This window comes from Panthera uncia, chromosome C2 (genome assembly GCF_023721935.1).
Source record: "Panthera uncia isolate 11264 chromosome C2, Puncia_PCG_1.0, whole genome shotgun sequence".
Classification (NCBI taxonomy): Eukaryota; Metazoa; Chordata; class Mammalia; order Carnivora; family Felidae; genus Panthera; species Panthera uncia.
In genome coordinates this window covers 129,381,640-129,402,135 of record NC_064810.1, presented here as the reverse complement: position 1 = coordinate 129,402,135, position 20,496 = coordinate 129,381,640, and the positions used below count along the sequence as shown (strand labels likewise).

The window sequence follows — 20,496 nt, the reverse complement described above, 5'->3', positions numbered from 1 at the left end:
CCCTATGACTTATAATGTCTCACGTGAAAAATGCCTTATTTGTGTCTTCAGTGAAGGCCTCAAAGCAGAAGGCTCTTGAATACACATCGTTTACTTGGCAGGTGATCCCAGACAGCATTAGGAAGGAACGAGTAAAACGAGATAGGAAGCTTCCCTTGCAGTGTTGATGAGCAGGCAGAACCGGCCAGTGCACAGCTCCAGGGAGGCACTCATTAAGTGTGCTAATGACAGACTCCTGCCAGAGTCAGGTAGGAAGGATTTCCAGCAAAATGGATTTTCCTGGTAATAGTAGGAAGTTTATTTCCGTTGTAACATTATAGGGCCAGTGCCCAAGGTGACTAGTTGTTTTTCGTCTATTCGGGTACTTGGGTTAGTGGTGGCTCTTCGGTCTTCGCATATGACCTTCCAAGGCACTCTGGGCCTTGTTATACAGCTGGTGGGCAGGAGAAAATCACTCATGGGAGGGTCTTGTGGGATCAGCTTATTTTTGCTCATGTTTCATTATCCAGGTCTTAGTCCCATGGCCACACCTAACTGCAAGTGAGCCTGGGAAGTCAGGTCTAGCTCGCTGCCCAAGAGGAGGAAATGGGTTTTAGTGAGTCCTGCCAAGATTTTAGTGAGTTTTACAAGGTTCTGCCACAGTTAGTGTTGCTCCTGGGACACCAGGGAATCCCTTTCCTTCCACTCCCCTGATCTCTCACTCCTCTTGTCTTGGGGAAATAGCAAGATCTTATGACTTAAGTTCTTCTTTTTTTCAGAGAAGAAACCCTCCTATGATCCTCCATTCTGGAGGCCTTGGAGATCCTTCAGCCCTGTAGGAGGCTGTATAGTCTGTGCTCTGCAGAACAGTGGGGTTTTACCACCTTCTCAGAGGGTTCTGTGTGCTGATTATCCTCCAAATTTACTTCACGGAGTTTTGCAACCGCAAGGTTTTGCTTGATGGGACGCTATCATTGCCATTAGAGGTTAAGGGTAAGACTTCAAACTCTGGCTTGCCTACTAAGGGCCTTGGGTAAGTTATTTAACCTCTGAGCTTCAGTTTCCTTACCTATAAGATGAGAATAATAGTACTTGCCTGGATATGGGTGAGATGGCTTGTATGGCATTTGGAACACAGTTTACTATTATTAGTATCGATAACTATTTGGAAGTGAATACTAACCTGAGTAGGTCATGCTGGGAGTTTGTTTTAGCCAACTATGCGGGTACCTTGGCAGATTTATGAGAATTAATTTGGGTTTCACTAGGTACTAGGTACTGGAGGGATAGAGATAAGCAAGACATATCTTCTGGTTTCTAGAGCTCACAATCCTAACGGGTAGCTTTTGGCAAGATTGAGCTTATCTCTTGGCTATACTTTCCACAGATGTAGTTCCTTCCCCTGTGCCTGGAGTAGGTGTTTTCTGTGCTTAGGATGTACTCTTCCCTGGATTCCAGATTCATACAACCAACTGCTTACCTGGTGTCTTCAAAACTGTCCCAAACTTAGCATGTCTCAAATGGTACTCTTGAATCCCCCCCCTTGCAGCTTCTTCCTATGGTCTTCTCTATCTTGTAAGAAGAGACCACCGATATCCACTCAGTTGTTCGTGCCAAAAACCTAGTTTTTACCACTTCTTTATCTCTTAACACTAGCATCCCATTATCATCAAGGCCTCTCTGTTCTACCTCTAATTCATGTATCAAAACTACCCTGTTGTTCCATCTTACCTGCTATTATCCTTGTCCAACAAACATTGTCTCTTTCCCGAACTAGGGTGATTGTTTCTTAATGGCTATCCCTGAATATCCTCAGCAACCGGGGTGATATTTTAAAGATTTAAATAAGATCCTGTGACTCCCCTATGATTTAGGCCCTTAGTCTCTCTGACCTCATCCATCATTGTTCCCCTCACCGTCACCAGCCACTCTGGGCTTCTTGTTCCCACCTCCTACTGTTCCTTCTGCCAGAATTCCCCTTCCTTCAGAACACGTGGCTGAATCCCCTTCATTCATATCTCAGGCCAAATGTGCTCCTCTTAGAGAGGCCTTCCCTGACTTCTTTGTATCTCAAGTAAGTTAGTCCTCATCCCATGTCCCCAGAACAGTAACTCGATTGACTCACTTGTTTTATTTCCTCGTGACGCTTATTACTGTCTGAAATAAGATAACCTAGTTATTTATCCTCCCCATAGAATAGGAGCTTCCTGAAGTCAGAGATATTTCTGTTAACACGTCGCTGCATCCTAGCACTTGAGACGGGTGGTGGTGGAGGGGTTGATAGGACAATTGGTAAGAAGCACTCTTCGGACAGAAGGAACATAATTGCAGAGACTCTGAAGTCCGTCACCTTGTAACTCTTTTCAGCATTTTAACTGGTGTTCATTCAAAGAAAACAGTGCTAACCACATCTGTCATGACTGCCTCCATTTTCACCAATGCCTTTTGACAATCTGTAAAGTGCCTTTCTCACTCTGGGCCAGTGGTTTGTACTCATCCTCCTACTTTTTCTCTCTCCCTATTCCCTTCGCAGTGACCTGTCAGAGAGATTCATTAGCTGACCTCATGTTCCTGGTGGATGAGTCAGTGGGCACCAGACAAAACTTAAGGAACCTGCAGAATTTCCTGAGGAATATTACTGCCTCCATGGATGTGAGGTTCAGCTGCACGCGCCTCGGGCTTATGAGTTACAGTGATAGAGCAGAGACTATTTCTTTTCTAAAATCAAACACAACCCAGGATGAATTTCAGCAGCAAATCCAGAAGCTTTCTCTCCGGACGGGGAAAGCCAATGCTGGTGCTGCCATTGAGAAGATGAGACTAGAAGCCTTTTCAGAGTCTGCTGGCAGCAGAAGGGCAGAGGGGGTGCCTCAGATCGCAGTCTTGGTCACTCACAGACCCTCAGAGGACACGGTACGTGATGCCGCACTGCGGCTTCGGATGCAGGACGTGACTGTGTTTGCCGTGAACATCCAAGGGGCGGAGGACACCCAGTTAGAAGAAATAGTGTCTTACCCCCCGAGACAGATGGTTTCCGTGCTCAAGTCCTATGCCGACTTGGAAACTTACAGTAAGAAATTCCAGAAAAAGCTGCGGAATGAAATTTGGTCCCAAATTTCTACTCGTGCTGAGCGAGTGGACCTTGACAAAACTGGTAAGTTGTTAAAAAATACTTTTCTTGTTATTAAAGTACTATGAGTAGTGGCCTAGGGCAAGGGCAGGAGCGAGAACTGACTGTACTTGGCTAAGGGAACATGAGTAGTTAGGAAAATGTTCCAAGACTAGATTTTGGTTGTGCTGGCAAAACTTGATGAATTTACCAAAAATCATTGAAAGATTACAACGCGTGAATTCTTCAGCGTGTAAATCGTACCGCAATTAAATGTAAAAAAATAATAGGTGTTAGTTAAAAAATAGTTTGATAGTATTGATGAACATGAAGAAAATAAAATCATCTGTAATCCTATCATCCAGACAAAACCATTTTAACGTTTATTTCTCATGTCATTTAGTTTCTTCTCCTTCTCTATGCTACGTACACACAAGCACACACACGTATGTTTTTCAAAGGTAGCGTAGCCTTGTATATGTTAGTGCTGTTCGGCAGAACTTTCCGTGGCGATGGAAATGTTCTCCATCTGTGATGTCCAGTAAGGCAGTCACTAGCCATGTGTGACTGTTGAGCGCTTGAAATGTGGCTAGTGTAACAGAAGATCTGAAATTCAAATTTAATTTAATTTGAACTCACTTTATTTTTTTATTTTTATTTTTTTTTAATTTTTGTTTTAACGTTTATTTATTTTTGAGACAGAGAGAGACAGAGCATGAACAGGGGTGGGGCAGAGAGAGAGGGAGACACAGAATCTGAAACAGGCTCCAGGCTCTGAGTTGTCAGCACAGAGCCCGACGCGGGGCTCGAACTCACAGACCGTGAGATCGTGACCTGAGCCGAAGTCGGACGCTTAACCGACTGAGCCACCCAGGCGCCCCGATTTGAACTCATTTTAGTTTTGATAGCCACATGTGGCTGATGGCTGCTGTATCAGTGCAGGAATATACTGTTGGGTAACTTGTATCAGTCACAGTTACATCTGGGTGTGACTAACAGAAATAAAAACAGCAGTGGTTTAATCGGGATAAAACTGTTTTTTCTGTTGCACAATAAGTCCTAAGGTAGGTAGACACAGCTGGTACACCACAGAGTCAGAGATCCTGTCTCTTTCGACATTATTGTTTTTATTTATTTATTTATTTTTTGTTTATTTATTTATTTATTTATTGCTGTTTGTGGTTTTTAACTCCCAGGAACATAGTCCAAGATCATTGCTCTAGGCATCCCACTCACATCCAGCAAGCAAGAATGAGAAAAGAGAAGGAAGAGGTCAGGCTTCCATTTCCTTTTCTTCAAAGATATTTCCAGAAATTACACACATCATTTCTGCTTACATCCCAACGGCCAGAACTTGGTCACGTGTCACACCTAAATTGTAATTTGGCAGCATTCGCATGGAAAAGAATTGTAATCTTCCAATGACATTGAAGGCTAATTTTAAACTCATCCTGGGCTGGCCCTGGATTTTCTGTGGCCCGTATACGTAGCAGCAAGAAACAAGTCCTCTGTTACCTCCTAAGTGACATGTGGGGAAGCTGCTCAGAGTGGCAGTGACCTTGGTCTAGTATGAACTATTAGGGCATAGGGGGGATGTGTAGTGTGGCCTCTCTTAGAGATTTTGAAATGATGTAACCAAAAAAGGGTCACATTTATTTTTGTTACAGAAATTCTAAATGGGGGTGCCTGGGTGACAGTCAGTTAAGTGTCCAACTTTGGTTCAGGTTATGATCTCATGGTTCGTGGGTTCGAGCGCCTGTGTTGGGCTCTGTGCTGACAGCTAAGAGCCTAGAACCTGTTTCAGATTCTCTGTCTCCCTCTCTCTCTGCCCTTCCCCTGCTTGTGCGCGTGCTCGCTCTCTCTCTCTCTCTCTCTCAAAAATACAAAATAAACATTAAAAAAAATTAAAAAAAGAAATTCTAAATGGGAAGGTATGGGACCAAGGCTAATGGCAAGGGCCATCCAAGGGGGATAACTATCCTCCATAAGGCCTCCAGTAGATGGCTTCTTGTTAATTCAATGGCTCTCAAATATTGGTACTTGACTCAGGTTGGGTTCCTCAGAAGTAGATGCCAGACAAGGATTCATGTGAAATGGATAGATTTTGATTAGAAAATATATCCAGGGAAAACTGGAGATTGGTAGGAAAGGGAGAGTTGGGACCAGGAGGGGAAGGACGATAAGCCAAGTTCCCTGGAGTTCAATTCCACAGGGCCATCCTAGGGACAATGTGGGTTAAACCTTAGAATTGCTCCTGTCAGGGGGCAGTGCAGCTAGAGAATTTATATTCCAGCACATGAGAGAATGTAAATTTCCAGGCACTTCTTCAAGCCCCTGGCAAGAGGGTTCCAGGAACCTGAGAGCAACCCACCCATAAACAGCCCTAGGTACTAGCCGTTAGAGAGAAAGCCCTGGGAGCCAGTGGGCACAAATGCGGTGAAGGGCTTGAGGGGATACAGGCTAAGCACCAACAGCATCTGCTGTAAACTTACCAGAGTGTCCTGGGGGAGTTTATCACTAATTCATTGGCCCAAGCCCTACCCGAAACCTAATGAATTAGTGTCAGAGTAGGGCCTGGGCACTTGCATTTTAGTAAGCCGCCCTTTGAACTTCTGTTAGCAGTGTTTAAGAACCTCAACCTTAGAGAATTTGCCATGGTCTGGAGTGTGGTGGCCGGCTTTGTAGTTTCAGAACGGTAAAACACAGAGAACCAATCTACATTGACTTCGTTACTGTATCCACCACATCTGTCACTTAGTGGGCATCCAGTTTTTTAAAATCAAACTTCATTGAATCAAGGAGACGCTCACATTAATCAAACCAAGAGACTGATGTATAGAAAAAAGAGTGATGGCGGGGCGCCTGGGTGGCTCAGTCGGTTAAGCGTCCGACTTCGGCTCAGGTCATGCTCTCGCGGTCCGTGAGTTCGAGCCCCGCATTGGGCTCTGGGCTGACGGCTCAGAGCCTGGAGCCTGTTTCAGATTCTGTGTCTCCCTCTCTCTCTGACCCTCCCCTGCTCATGCTCTGTCTCTCTCTGTCTCAAAAATAAATAGAACGTTAAAAAAAATTAAAAAAAAATAAAGTCAAATATTCAGGGGCACCTGGGTGGCTCAGTTGGTTAAGCATCCAACTTCGGCCCAGGTCATGATCTCAGAGTTCGTGGGTTCGAGCCCCGCGGCGGACTTTGTGCTGACAGCTCAGAGCCTGGAGCCTGCTTCAGATTATGTATCTCCCTCTCTCTCTGCCCATCCCTGCTTGCTTGCTCACTCTCTAAAAAATAAGTAAACATTAAAAAAAAAGAATAAAATAAAATATTTTAAAAAATAAAGTCAAATATATAGAGTTCTCTCTCTGTCTCTCTGTATAACTGTACAGGTGAGACCTTGGACCAGGGGACACATTCTTCTTCGACATTGTCTAGCCAAACATTTTGTGATAATGACAGTATTCTGTATTTACACTGTTGGATATGATAGGTATTAGCCACTTGGGGCTGTTAATCACTTGAAATATAGCTAGTGCAACTAAAGAGCTGATTTTTGAATTTTATTTAATTTTAAGTAGTTCCAGTTTACCTTTTAATAGTAATATCTGACTAGTAGCTAGTATATTGGACAACACAATTCTAGGGGGGTTGCATGGGCATTGCCTTGGTTGCCCACTGTGACTCATATTGTTTTCCTCCTTCATTGCTGATCACCACTATCTTTCTTCTGGAGAACACCTCATTCTTCTTCATTAGATTTATATAAATCAATCTATCTTTATTGATACCAGGTTTTGCTGGCCTGGGATCAACCCTGTCTTTTGCAGATAACTGCTTATCTTCCTCCTAATATTTTATATGTCAATTTCATAGTTTAATTCTCAGGTCCAAACTTATTTCCAGTATTTCTGACTTCTTAGGGACCAACTCCCCATAGCCTAAAGTAGTGTCAATAGCTATAAATTACCAAAAAGCTGTGAATAAAGAAACTATTTCTGAAATACCTAAATAGTCTTGTATTTTAAGGATCTTTCAACACATTCAACCAGATAACTGTGTAAATAATCTAAATTTTTAAATTATGCTTTTTCTCCTACCCAATTGCAATGAGTAAATTGATAGAGTTATAAATAGACTATTAGTAAAGTTAAAGCATGTTTTACTTTGTTCCAGGGCTTTAAGAAAGGAAGAAACATTGAGGAAGGAACAAGAAAGGAAGGAAGGAACATTGAGAGTGTATTTATTTATTTATTTGATATTTATTTTTGAGAGAGAGAGAGAGTACACATCTGAGCAGAGAAGGGAAAGGCAGGGCAGAGAGAGAGACAGAGGGAGACAGAGGATTTGAAGCAGGCTCCATGGTCATAGCAGAGAGCCCGACACAGGGCTCGAACCCATGAGCCGCGAGATCATGACCTGAGCCGAAGTTGGATGCTCAACTGACTAAACCACCCAGAGTCCTTTTATTTAAAATTTTTGGTTGAAATCTTGCGATGGACCAGGCATACTGGGTAGAAGCAGAGAAGTTGACAATCTCTGCCCTCATGGGGACACTCTGGCAGGAAGCAGTCTGTGCTCATGAAAAAATGAGTAAGATAACTTAAAGAAGTATGGCTATCATAAAGAAAATAGAGAGTAATAGGGTAGATGATGACCAATGTGCTTTAGCTAGAGGGGAAGAGAATGCCTTTTTGAAGAACTGACATTTGAGTTGGTATATCCATGATGAGATAAGAAGGAATCAGCTATGTGAATGTTTAGGGAGAAGAATATTCCAGCAAGAGAGAGGAGGGCAAGTACAAAAGCCCTGGGGCACATTCAGAGTACAGAAAGCAGCCTGGCGTGGTTGGAACACAGCGAGTAAGATGAAGAATTGCTCGAAATAGGGTCTGAGAGAAAAACAGGGAGGAAGTTCAGGCCAGATTTATATTTTTAAGTTCTAAATGCAATGATAAACCATATAAGTAGGAGAGTAATATGATCCGGCTCTAGTTTAAAAAAACTTTTTTAATGTTTGTTTATTTTTGAGACAGAGAGAGATAGATCATGAATGGGGGAGGGTCAGAGAGAGAGGGAGACACAGAATCTGAAGCAGGCTCCAGGCTCTGAGCTGTCAGTACAGAGCCCAATGCGGGGCTCAAACTCACAGACCGTGAGATCATGACCTGAGCTGAAGTCAGATGCTCAACCGACTGAGCCACCCAGGTGGCCCTGGCTCTAGTTTTAAATATAGTGTTCTAGTTGCTCTGGGGAAAAGAGGATATTGAGGAAATAAGAGAAGCAGGTCCTCTCCTCCATTGCATTTCTCGGGAAATGATAAGGCATAAACTGTCTGAAAAGGCAGGTGTCAATACTATACAAACAATTTAACTTACAGCCTGGAGACTTGGGAATCTGGTCCTGCCTTTTAATTAACTGGCATATGACCTTAGACAAAGTACTAGGTGTCACTCTGTTGCAATTTCCCACCAGGTTGTTGTGAATTTCAAAGGAGAAAATGGGCATGAACAGGCTCGATGAAGCAGACAGTCTCTGCGTAAATGATGAAGAGTTCTCATTCTCCAGAACCTTCACAGCCTCATGTTCCTCTACAAACCCTCTTGCAAACTTCTCTCCAGATATTTCTGTAATTAACGAAGAATGCATTTTCCACATTTTTTTTCAGGCTGTGTGGATACAAAAGAGGCTGATATCTATTTCCTCATCGATGGCTCAACTAGCATAAACAGAACGGGGTTTGAGCAGATGAAGGAATTTATTTTGGCAGTGACAGAAATGTTCAGCATTGGCCCAGACAAAGTCCAAGTTGGAGCTGTACAGTATTCAGATAAGATAAAAGTGGAGTTTCACATCAATGACAATTCTAATAATGTGGATTTAAGAAAGGCTGTTTTGAACATCAAGCAACTCAACGGCAACACAGATACTGGGAAAGCCCTGGATTTCATGCTGCAAATAATAAAAGAGGGAAAGAAGCGTAGGACAAGCAGTGTTCCCAATTATCTCATTGTGCTGACTGATGGGAAGTCCAGGGATGAAGTCCTGAAGCCTGCTGAGAGATTAAGGGCTGAACAAATCACCATTCATGCGGTTGGCATTGGGGAGGCTAACAAAGAAGAACTCCAACAAATTGCTGGGGAGGAAGAAAGGGTTAACTTTGGGCAGAACTTTGATTCTTTAAAGAGAATAAAAAATGAAGTTGTTCGCAGAATCTGCACTGAAAAAGGTGAGCAAAACAAAGAAGGCTTTATTCTCTGCACCCTCATGGGTTGCTTCCTGCAGGCTGATAGCCAGGCTGAGACCAGGAGTGATGTGACCAGTTTTCTGGTTAACATTGTTGCTAACTTCCTTTCTCACCACTGAGGATTCAGCCCCTTACTTTAAACCAGTTGACAAGATTGGAGAAGCCCTCCACAGACAGATGCCCTGAGGCCATCTTGGGGGTCATAAGCAGGAAGGTTGCTAAGAGTATTGTGGCCTTGACAAAGCCCACCAGTATGGCATGTAAGAGCGTGTGTGTGTGTGTGTGTGTGTGTGTGTGCACTAATTGAAGCAGATGAGCACATGGAAAGAAAATGGGCTCTGGCTTTGAGTAGGTTAGGATTCAACCACTTTCCTGCTTGACCTTCAGACTTCCTCATCTATAAAGCAAGGGTAACACCTACATCCTAGAATCCTTATAGGTTTAGCATAATAAACATCAACCATCATTCCTCTATTATGAATGCTTATCTAGTACACATAGAACAATTGTTTATTTTTATCTGTACCAGAAACACATATTTGCATTTTCGTTCAGGCTAAAATTACGTAAGTAAAGTTAGGAAGAACAATTTGCAAATACCTGTACCCGATCGTGATGCCTCTTATTAGGAGCAGCGACTTACTAACTGAATATGGTATGTGTTGGTTTGCTAATATTAGCACATGAAAATTTTGTCTGCTGAGAGGCATGTTACCTTACTGGTTAAGATAAAGGATGCTGGAGTCAATGAGGTAAAGTTCAAACCCCAGCTATATTAGCTGTGGACCTTGAATAGTTCACTTACTATCCACCTGCCTTAATCCCTGAGGGTAGGCCTAGCTTCCAGGTGAAGCTTGAAGGTGATAAGGCATGTGGAACACTTAGAAAAATGCACGTGGGCATTCAGTGCTACATAAAAATTAGCTATTGCACAAGTTGGCTAAATTCACTGCTGAGAAAAAGAGAAGGATTCCCATTTATTTGAACTTACAAAAGTGAACATTCTGGAATGTTGTGAGTCACTAAAATCCAAAGATAAATCAGCAGAGCTCACAGCAAAATCCTAAATCACATTATTGTTCGTTGTTCACCCTGTTACAGACAGTAGTAGAGTTGGGTCTTCAGGATGCTCTAGAAAGAGTACAAGAGTAAAAAGTTCCCCAGAATTTCCTGGGGATGACGCAAAGAAAAGTAAAAGGGTTCCAGGAAACATAAAGTAGATTGTATCTCGGTCACTCCGAGGGAGACAGCCCTGGGCCAATCTGAGGAGGTACGGCACATCTCCTGTAGGTCAGGGGGTTGCACTTGAGGTGCCTGAACATTGGCACACCTGGAAGAGGAGACAAGCTGTGGACAAGGAGATGATCCATAAGATGGTGAACAGGGAGAGGCAGGAAAGCTAAGGAACCAAAGCCTTCGGGCCTAGAAAAACACTGACTAGTTTCAGGGCAGATGCAGACGGAATGAGACACATTGTACCTATTGCTTAGGGGACAAGATAAGAGGCCATAACAAAAAGATCCCAAACTACACAACACAGAATATTATTTCTGTCTTGCATAACAGTCCAGGGGGAGCAGGGTGCAGATTTAGCAGAGAGGCTCTTGCAGGCTCAGCATATAGCTCCCATCTTTAGGTCAATGGTGAAGCTCCGGTTCTCTTCACCTTGCACTTGTGGAAAGGGAGAAAGAGCCAGGGGAGCCCATCACACTGCCCTGTTTTAATGTTAAGACCCAGAAGTGGCCAAATCACTTCTGCTCCTGTCTATTGGCAAAACGTAGTCACAGGGCCACATCTGCTTCGAGGAAGGCTAGAAAAGTGATACTTACCTGGACAGTCATCTGTCTAGCTGAAATTCTATCGGCATGGAAGAATGGGAGACCAGATATTAGAGGACAGGAAATAATCTTGTCACAAGCAGATCTAAGGGGGTATACCAAACCACATGTAAAAGTCTACTCCTTTTACACGTTTCATGGAGGAGAGGCTTCCACACTTCACAGCAGTGGGGCCTTGCCAAGGCCACAAACATCTTTAATGACCTCTCTATATATGACTTTCAAGATGGCCTCAGTCAGCTTGGATCTTACATGGTGGCTTTAATGCTCCCTGGTTGTCCTTACACAGGTTATTAAAAAATAATAAGCATTGTCTTATTCCTCTTTGACTAATGCTAATTGTTCATTTTCAAATAGTATGGGATAGACTCTGTGAGAGTTAAGGGAAGGACTGCTAAGAGAATGGCAGTGATAGCAGGTAGAGCAAAGGGTTAAGACTAAGGAGATACATGCTAATGACAATATATTTGCATTGTATACACACACATCTGTATCATGAATTAATAACACCATTTTTTTTATGGCTTATAGAAATTGGTCTTCTGTGCGCGCGCACACACACACACACACACACACATATATGTCCATTTCTAACCAGTAGAAAATCTACAAACTTTAGGTATAAAGGAATGATCCTTTATTTATACATCCATGTTGAATGGATATGTGCTTACTAATGTACTTACTATTTCTAGTAAAAGTTTTTCACCCCGGTTTCTAATACTGATTCATAGTGTTTATCAAATCACTGTAAGTTATCCCAGAAAATAAGGCTGTGTAAAGATTGCTTAGAATTTTTTGTTTCAAGATTATACATAAAACCCGGAAATATTAGTCCTATGGGCATAGGGAATTGATTACCTTTTCTCTTATTCCTTTTTTTGATCACCATCACATCCTTTAACACATAACCTGATACTTGACATTTCATACACCTCAAGAATTATGAATGAATGAACTATGCATAAATGAATGATGCACGGGTGAATGAATATACACTTCGGAAGTTGCATTTTCTCTTAAAACTTGTTGGATAATATTCAGTAGATTTCTGATTCTGGGTCCTGGTCAACAGGCCTCTACTATAGAAGCAGATAAAATTTTCAAATACAATAGCAGGTGTTTGAGTTAATTTATGATGTTTTCTGACTAATGCATTTCTTTCTTGCTTGCTGCTTCTCTGTGTTTTGAAAATTATATCAACCTGGTCTCTTTGACAACGCGCAGGATGTGAAGACATGAAGGCTGACATCATGTTTCTGGTGGACAGTTCTGGCAGTATTGGGTATGAAAATTTTGGAAAAATGAAAACCTTCATGAAAAATATATCAGCAAAGATTAAAATTGGTCCAGACAAAACTCAGATTGGTGTCGTTCAGTTCAGTAATTATAATCAGGAAGAATTCCAGCTTAATAAATACTTTACACAAAAAGAAATTTCTGATGCAGTAGACAGAATGTCTTACATCAACAGTAACACTTTGACTGGAAGTGCACTAACCTTTGTAGCTCAATACTTCACCCCCACCAAGGGGGCCCGTGTTGGGGTCAAAAAGTTTCTTATCCTCATCACGGATGGAGAAGCACAAGATTCTGTGAGAGAACCTGCTAAAGCACTACGGGACAGTGGTGTCATCATCTTCTCCGTGGGAGTATATGGCGCCAACAGGATGGAGCTGGAGGAGATCAGTGGGGATGGCAAGCTGGTCTTCCAAGTTGAGAACTTTGATGATCTAAATGCAATAGAAAGCGAACTCATTTTTCGTGTATGTGCTCTCCACGGTAAGTGACATTGTTACTCTTCAGGACTCAAGGGCATGAGCTGTTGACTTCATGGGATGAGCAGTGGGCTGTACCACGGGCTTGGACTGTATCTGGACTTTAGTGTTAAGTTTCAGTCTTGTCTTGTCTGTGTTGTGGAAACACCTGTAACCTCCAGGGATATTCCAGTTTAACAATTTTGCCCTCTAGTTTGGCAACAAAATAGTCTGGCTGTGGTGACTTCAAGTATATTCCCACAGGTTCTCAGAATTTCTTATCGAACTTCCACATTTTTAACTACGTCCATACCTAGATTTTTCAGAGCCAATTTTTAATCTCAAATGATTCCCCAGAATTGTTCCTGGCCTACCAATAACCAGTGTCAACTAGTAAATAATTAGAGAAACAAATTCATCTTCCTCTTAGTTAAATTAAATCCAATGTCCTAAGCATAACCCCCTAAATATCCCCTGTATTTTAAAGATATAGTGTGTACTTTCATTCTTTTGCATTTTTCTTCTTTACCACTATCAGAGAGATATTTTACATTTGCTTTTTCATGTGTCTATAGCTTTAGAAAATTTCAAGTTGTTACTTTTTAAAAATGATTGCTTGAGATCATTTTATCTCACGAACTGTCGTACTTTAAAACTTGTGTTGAGCAAATCTTCAGTTTGAGTCCATCAACTTTAATGGCTCTTAATAGAGAAGTTGCTATAAATACACATGTCAGACTAAAAACACCTGTGCTTTTAAATCTACCACGTGCTGTTACCTGTTTTATGGGTACCACTAAGAGAACATGCTGAAATATTAGTAAATTTGTTGTATGTTGTTCCCCTAGCAACATAGAGACCTTTGGACTATATTATTCAGAATTATGTGTGAGAAATCTTTACAAAGGTAACAAACAAAATGTCTTGGCCTAAGTCTGAGTTTTAGACAGTGGCGCTGTGAGTTCTCTCTTAACAGCTTAGTTTAAATGGCAATGATTTCTGGAGTGCCTGGGTGTCTCAGTTGGTTAAGCATCCAACTCTTTTTTTTTTTTTAACGTTCATTCATTTTTGAGAGACAGAGGAGAGACAGAGCATGAACGGGGAAGGGGTAGAGAGAGGGAGACACAGAATCTGAAACAGGCTCCAGGCTCTGAGCTGTCAGCACAGAGCCTGACGCAGGGCCCGAACTCACGAACCCGTGAGATCGTGACCTGAGCCGAAGTTGGACGCTCAACCGACTGAGCCACCCAGGCGCCCCATGCATCCAACTCTTGACCTCAACTCAGGCCTTGATCTCAGCGTTGTGAGTTCAAGCCCTGCATTGGGCTCCACGCTGGATGTGAGCCTGCTTAAAAAAAAAAAAATGGCAATGATTGCCAAATTCTTAGTAATGTTGAGACATTCTAAGAAAGGTTTATCTTAAGGTCACATCCCCACCTTTGAAATCCATGGGGCTTTTCCTGGCATTTCTTCATTTTGATAAATGTAATGTTGGTGGAGGCCCTTTCTATAGCATAAGGTGAAATTTCCCTGGCTTACACATTAGATCGACTCATAAACCTCAAGTCATGACTAATCACTAAATCTTGGTGGGTCATTGCCCCAGGTTCCGTTGCATCTTAGGCTTAAGAATTTGAGACCTCATTGCCAGAAATAAGGATTGGAGTTACCGTATATAGGTAGAAAGTGGAGAAAGTGAAAGTCTGAAAGGCATATGCTTAAGTTACTGAGGGAAGAAAAAAAGGGGAGAGAAACCCCATACTTTGGAGACCTATCCAGAGTGGTCACTTGGCTTCTGATGTGGAGGAGAGCTTAGGGCTGAGATGAGGGGATAAGGGCCTTAGCTCTCCCTACTTGGGACCTTTCTGGGTTCTAACTCAGGAGATCAGGAGAAGGAGCACAAATGAATGCCGAGAGGCATGGTGCGTTTGGGAAAGTTAGCTGACCAGAAGCTGAAAAGACAGCTGGAACTAGAGGGAGTAAGATAAAAAAAAATCCCAGCTTATACAGGGAGCCTCTGAGCTCTTTAAAACAGCACGCCAGTTTGGCAAACACTAGTCATGTCTCACCATTACATTGACATTGAACTACCTTCTGACATTTCCTTTCAGTTGAAAGCCTGCCGAGCAAAAGACATCCTGTGTCCTAATGAGATGTAGCAGAACAAAGTGGCGTGGCTTAAGAAACACTGACCACAGAGCCATTGTCAAGTACAATGTCTTTGGAATCAGGGGTAGCTTGGACATCACTGAGCCTCAGTTTCTTACTCTGTAAAACAGAGTAAGCCCTCTCTAACAAAAGGTGCAGTGTCTGGCACATAGTAGGTTCATGGCAAATGTTAGTTTGCTCCCCCTTCTCAACTGTCTGTGTAGGATACACTGTAGAAAGATTGTGATGCCTGGTTCCTTATTCTTCCAGATTGTAAAAATATTAAGGTGTTAGACATCGTGTTTGTGCTGGATCATTCAAGCAGCATAGGTACAGAAGAGCAAGAAAGCATGATGAACCTAACTATCCATTTGGTGAAGAAAGCAGATGTTGGCATCGACCGCGTTCGGATTGGAGCTCTCAAATACTCAAATGATCCTGAGGTTCTTTTCCACCTTAGTAGATACTCAAGTAGATCTGCAATCGTTGAGAATCTGAGGAGACGCAGGCACACCGGAGGGGATACCTGGACTGCCAAGGCTCTCGAACACACAAACATAATGTTCACAAAAGAACATGGCAGCCGCATCGAGGAAAATGTGAAGCAGATGTTGATTATCATCACTGATGGGGAGTCCCATGACCGAAATCGGCTCAATGACACAGCACTGAAGTTAAGAAACAAAGGCATCAACATCTATGCAGTGGGCGTAGGAGAGGCCAACCCATTTGAACTCGAGGCTATCGCAGGGAATAAAAGCAATATTTTCTATGTAGGAAATTTCAACAAACTGGAAGATCTTTACCTGCCTCTGCAAGAAAGAATGTGTATCAACGCACGTGAGCGTAAGTTGTGATTTTTAAAGCTTCTGTGGGGGTAGCAATAAAAGGTTAAGCAAAACATAAATTAAATCTTGGCTTCCCATTACCTGGGTGTCATGGCTGAACATCTCTCTGCTCAGGCTATATTTTCTCATCTCTCAAATGCATTGATTGAACAAGATCTGAAAGTTCCCCTCCCACCATGGTGTGCATTGAAGAGCTTATGGAAGGAAGTTTCAGAAATACTCTTTGAGGTCTTGCCACCTTGTTGCCTTTTTCTTGGCAGAAAGGAACTCTACTTAGGATTGTATTCACCTTACCCCATTTCGGGGCCACTTGTACTATTCCATTTGCATAATAGTCTCAGCACAACCACTGAGCACCAGTTTCAGGCCAGACTCGGGTGGAGAGTTGCATGGTTTGACAGATAGACTTTTGTCTTCAAAGATCCAGGGCCTTCTAACTGGGATTAGAGACATTCTCTAGGGCCACAGGAGGTTCAAGTGGTCTGATGTGCTTTTCTGGATAAGGGCCACTAATGCAGAGGAAAGAATATGGAAGTTCAATAGGGAGTCATGGAGGCTGGTGGGTAGGAGCAGGGAGGGAAGGGACCTAAGCTGATTCCATGAGATACCAGTACGGTGGAGTAGTCTGGAGGCATCATACCTGAGGAAAGTGTAAGATTTGCCACCTGAGCTCAAAGTGAGCAATGAATTAATCTTCTGGGTTTCAGATACAGAATGGTGATGGTATTATCTGTAAGAAAAAAAAATTGTGACTGCTCCCAAGGCAGCGGGGCCTTCTCAGTTCTGCCCGTTCTAGCCTGTCCCTGGACTCCCACCGTGAAATTTAGTCTCCTTGCCCTTCATCTTGCCACCTTTGATTCCGTTCTCAACACAGTGATCTTCCTAACACACACTGGACCATGTCACTGCTCTGCTTACAGTTTACAACTACTGACCTGCTGAGTTCCATCTAGCCTTGCCCACAGCTCCAGCCTCACCTGCTGCCCCTCCCCCCTTCACAATCTCTCCTGTCGATCTGAAATGGCATCTCTGTACACAGTATTCTACCCACCACAAACATGCCAGCCCAGCATTTTCCCTGGCTACATCTAGCTTAGCTGTCGTGTTGCAGCCTTTGTGCGCCAGTTTCCCGCCCCAATTCCTGGCGGTGACCCCACTGTGTCTCCCAGCTCCTGCACCTTCTGTTGCTCTTGGTGGTAGCACTGAATGCAGATTCGCTGTTTCCTTATCTGTATCTGTCGCAAGACTGTGGCCTCCTTGGGCAGGCTTGGCCCCTTGTTAATCATTGGGTCCCCACCAAATCTAGTACATCACCAGGATACACGGTCTTTTCCTACAAAGATGGAAGCGGTTTTATTCTCCTCTCCCATGCATACCTTTCAGAGGCAGATGCTGAGGCGGAGTTTAAGATGCAAGATGTTTATTAGGGATCCACACCTAGGAAAAAAAGCTGGGAAAAAGTCAAACAGTGATGCATGCTTGACAGAGCTCCAAACCCGGCAAAGAGCTCTGGAGCGTGCATTGCCCATCAGCGTTGTCCAGCATCAGACTAAGCTGGCTGGGCGGTCATACCCCCTTCTCACTTAGTCCCCAGATGTGAGCTGCCCTGGGCAGGGCACGGTCTTTGGCAAGACATCTCCCTGTAGTAAGGCTGACCCTGAAGGAGTCGACAGCCGGAAGCCCTCTGCTGACCATGCGCCAACAACCAGGCAGTAAATCCTTCCTTGAAAGTCTATCTGGGCAGCCCAGCTGTGTGTCTCTGCCAGACTACCCTTACAAATGATTGTGTGGCAGTGGGCATCCCTTTGTTTCAATTGCCTTTAGTAATCACTTCAGTGCTGGCCCTGTCCCAGCCATTGCATTTGATTGGAACAGAGCATAGAAGATTATCCCTTCGTTATGGGACATTTCTCATTGGATTTCAGGGAGATGACCCCATGCTGTGTTTACTAGCCATTAGCACTTGTCCCATTCAGTTTTAATATGTGGGGTATGATATTATAAAAAAACTGCAGTAGAAAAAATACTTTTATTTAGAGATAAAACGATGAGGCGGTCCATGTACCAGCTGCACAGTATAATAATTGTGTATTCTTAGGCAAGTTACTTAACCTCTGAATTCTACTTCTATATCTATAAAATTAGATTAACTTATTAAAACATGGTCATGAATATTAACTTACTGTATGCCAAGAGCATTGTTTAAAAAATGGTATTTCTCAACACACATGCAAAGTGGTAGCATTACTAGTAACAGGAATACTGAATATAGTACAGGGGTACCATTACCTTGACTTGGGCGAACCATCCAATCTGGGTGTGTCGAGGGGATTTCTAGCCTTTGCAATTACTTTTTAGTGAGTGGCTTCAAGCTATTCAAACTTCTCTTTTTCTCTGAGCAACTTTCAGTGCCCTTTCAAATGAATCATGCAAATATTAAAATTTGAAACAAAGTCTATTACCTTTTCTTCCTTCGCACTGTGTTTCCTTCTCTTTGAGGGCCAATAGCTGATCCTCTCTTCTGTTAACTTATTTCAATTTGCTACTAATGTGGGGATTTAGTAAAGCAATTTAAGTATTGAAGGAAAGAGAAATTTTTGAATCATTCATGAGGAAAATAATTGTTTTGTTTTTCCAATTGCAGCCTGCAACATTCAAGAAGCCGATGTGGTTTTCTTTTTTGATGGCTCTGACATGGTATCCAACTCAGAGTTTGTTGCCATGACAACTTTTCTGTCAGACATCATTGATAATTTTAACATTGAATCTCAGGGAATAAAAATTGGGCTGGCTCAATTTGGCCGTGACTTCCAAAAAATTATTGAGTTGAAAAACTCTCTGACTATAGCCAAGTTGAAGACTCAAATTCAAAAAATCACCAAGAGCAAGGGGTTTCCACGAATTGACCTGGCTCTTAGAAAAGTGAAAGTCATGTTTGATCCACCTTCTGGTGGGAGAAGAAACGCTGGTGTCCCTCAAATTTTGGTAGTTATCACATCCGGAGATCCCTACTATGATGTGTCAGAGGAAGTAAAAATCCTGAAAAACCTTGGAATTTGTGTCCTGGCTTGGGGCATAGGAAATGTTCATAAGGAACAACTTCTGCCAATAACAGGCAATTCTGAAAAAGTATTCACTTTCCAAGACTTTAGTAATTTAAGGGATATAGAGACGAAGAAAAGAATGGTCCGTGAAATCTGCCAGAGCTGCGGGAAAACCAGTAAGTGTTCCCCTTGTTCTTTATTTCTTTTTAATTTAATTGTACCTTCCCAGTGCTTCATTTCCCAAGGTATCCTAGGGGCCAGCTCTAGATGAACATATTTTTAGAATAGTGCACAGTGAAAATAGACCTTTTCTCTGTTTCTGGGAAGCTTGAGATCAGCCAGCCACCCTCAGAGACAAGGGAAAGGATGCAGAGGCTGGAGGAGGCCCTGGGTTGTGTCCTCTGGTCAGCCCTGTCCCTTCACTCCAACCCCGGGTTTATGCCCCTCTTTGCACCTGGACCTCAGTCTCCTGTTTCTACCCTTTCCACTTCTGGAAGTCCTAGAATGATGCCTTGCAACTGGTAGGAAGTAAGTAAAGCTAACATTTGCAGGTTGACAGCTTTACTATTTTAACTTTATTAAACGGTCTTGTAAGGGACTCAGTTTTCCTGTGTGTGTGTGTGTGTGTGTGTGTGTGTGTGTGTGTGTGTCTATATGAGCCTATCTATGTGCATGTTTTTTAATTAATTTATTTATTTATTAATTTATATTTTTACTTTATTTAAATCCAAGTTACTTAACATGTGGTGTAATAATGGTTTCAGGAGTAGAATTTAGTGATTCATCACTTACATATAACACCCAGTGCTCATCCCAACAAGTACCCTCCTTAATGTCCCTTGCCCATTTAGCCCATCTCCCTACCCAACAAGCAACCAGTTTGTTCTCTGTATTTAAGTTTCCTATGTTTCGCCTCCCTCTCTGTTTTTATCTTAATTTTCCTTCCCTTCCCCATGTTCATCTGTTTTGTTTCTTAAATTGCACATGATGGCATTCGTGTAATCATAACATGGTGAAGATTTGAATTGTCCCGGGGATTATTTAATACCCAGAGGTCACAAACACAAATGGCTGCAAAGGCCAGGAAGGTAATATAAATGAGTCAGGGAGGCCGGGAGGGAAGGAAAAGAATGGAGAGCAATGGCGCATCTCATCGGGAGGGTGTTGCTCGCTCCAGCTGAGAGTCACCGTGTGGGACTCAGGTTCTGTATGTTTGGGCTGGGAGTTGGGAAGACAGCACACCAGGAAGCAGCGGTGAATGATAACATTTTGTAGAACTGGTACAACGTGCAGAAACTCCTCAGTGTGCTTCTGTTTCTAGAGTTATGACTGAAGCTACTTCTTTCACAAAATGGGTTGGTGTTTTCAAGGTCTCCAGATCTTCTACACCCCATTTGGGGTGCTCAGCTGGAAGCAGGTTACAGTGGGGCAAAGGGCCCTGGGACTGGAATCAGAAATCCGGGGTTCTTATTTTGGTTCAACAGCAGCAACCTCCATGAATCATTCTTTCCTCATGTGTACAATGAGCAACTGGGAAGGGTCA

At 42.8% G+C, this 20,496-nt stretch overlaps 1 protein-coding gene across 2 annotated transcripts in view; it reads left to right on the top strand.

Moving 5' to 3' along the window:
* The window catches only part of COL6A5 (collagen type VI alpha 5 chain), a 92,455-nt gene that overhangs the window by 3,582 nt on the left and 68,377 nt on the right, over positions 1 to 20,496 (top strand). The window contains exons 3-8 of one of the 2 annotated variants that reach the window (XM_049628821.1): positions 297 to 308; positions 2,513 to 3,133; positions 8,740 to 9,300; positions 12,384 to 12,938; positions 15,332 to 15,907; positions 18,554 to 19,129. In XM_049628821.1, coding sequence (XP_049484778.1) covers positions 297 to 308; positions 2,513 to 3,133; positions 8,740 to 9,300; positions 12,384 to 12,938; positions 15,332 to 15,907; positions 18,554 to 19,129 — 2,901 coding nt within the window. The remainder of the gene's footprint in view (positions 1 to 296; positions 309 to 2,512; positions 3,134 to 8,739; positions 9,301 to 12,383; positions 12,939 to 15,331; positions 15,908 to 18,553; positions 19,130 to 20,496) is intronic. The other variant, XM_049628820.1, reaches the window with a different exon arrangement.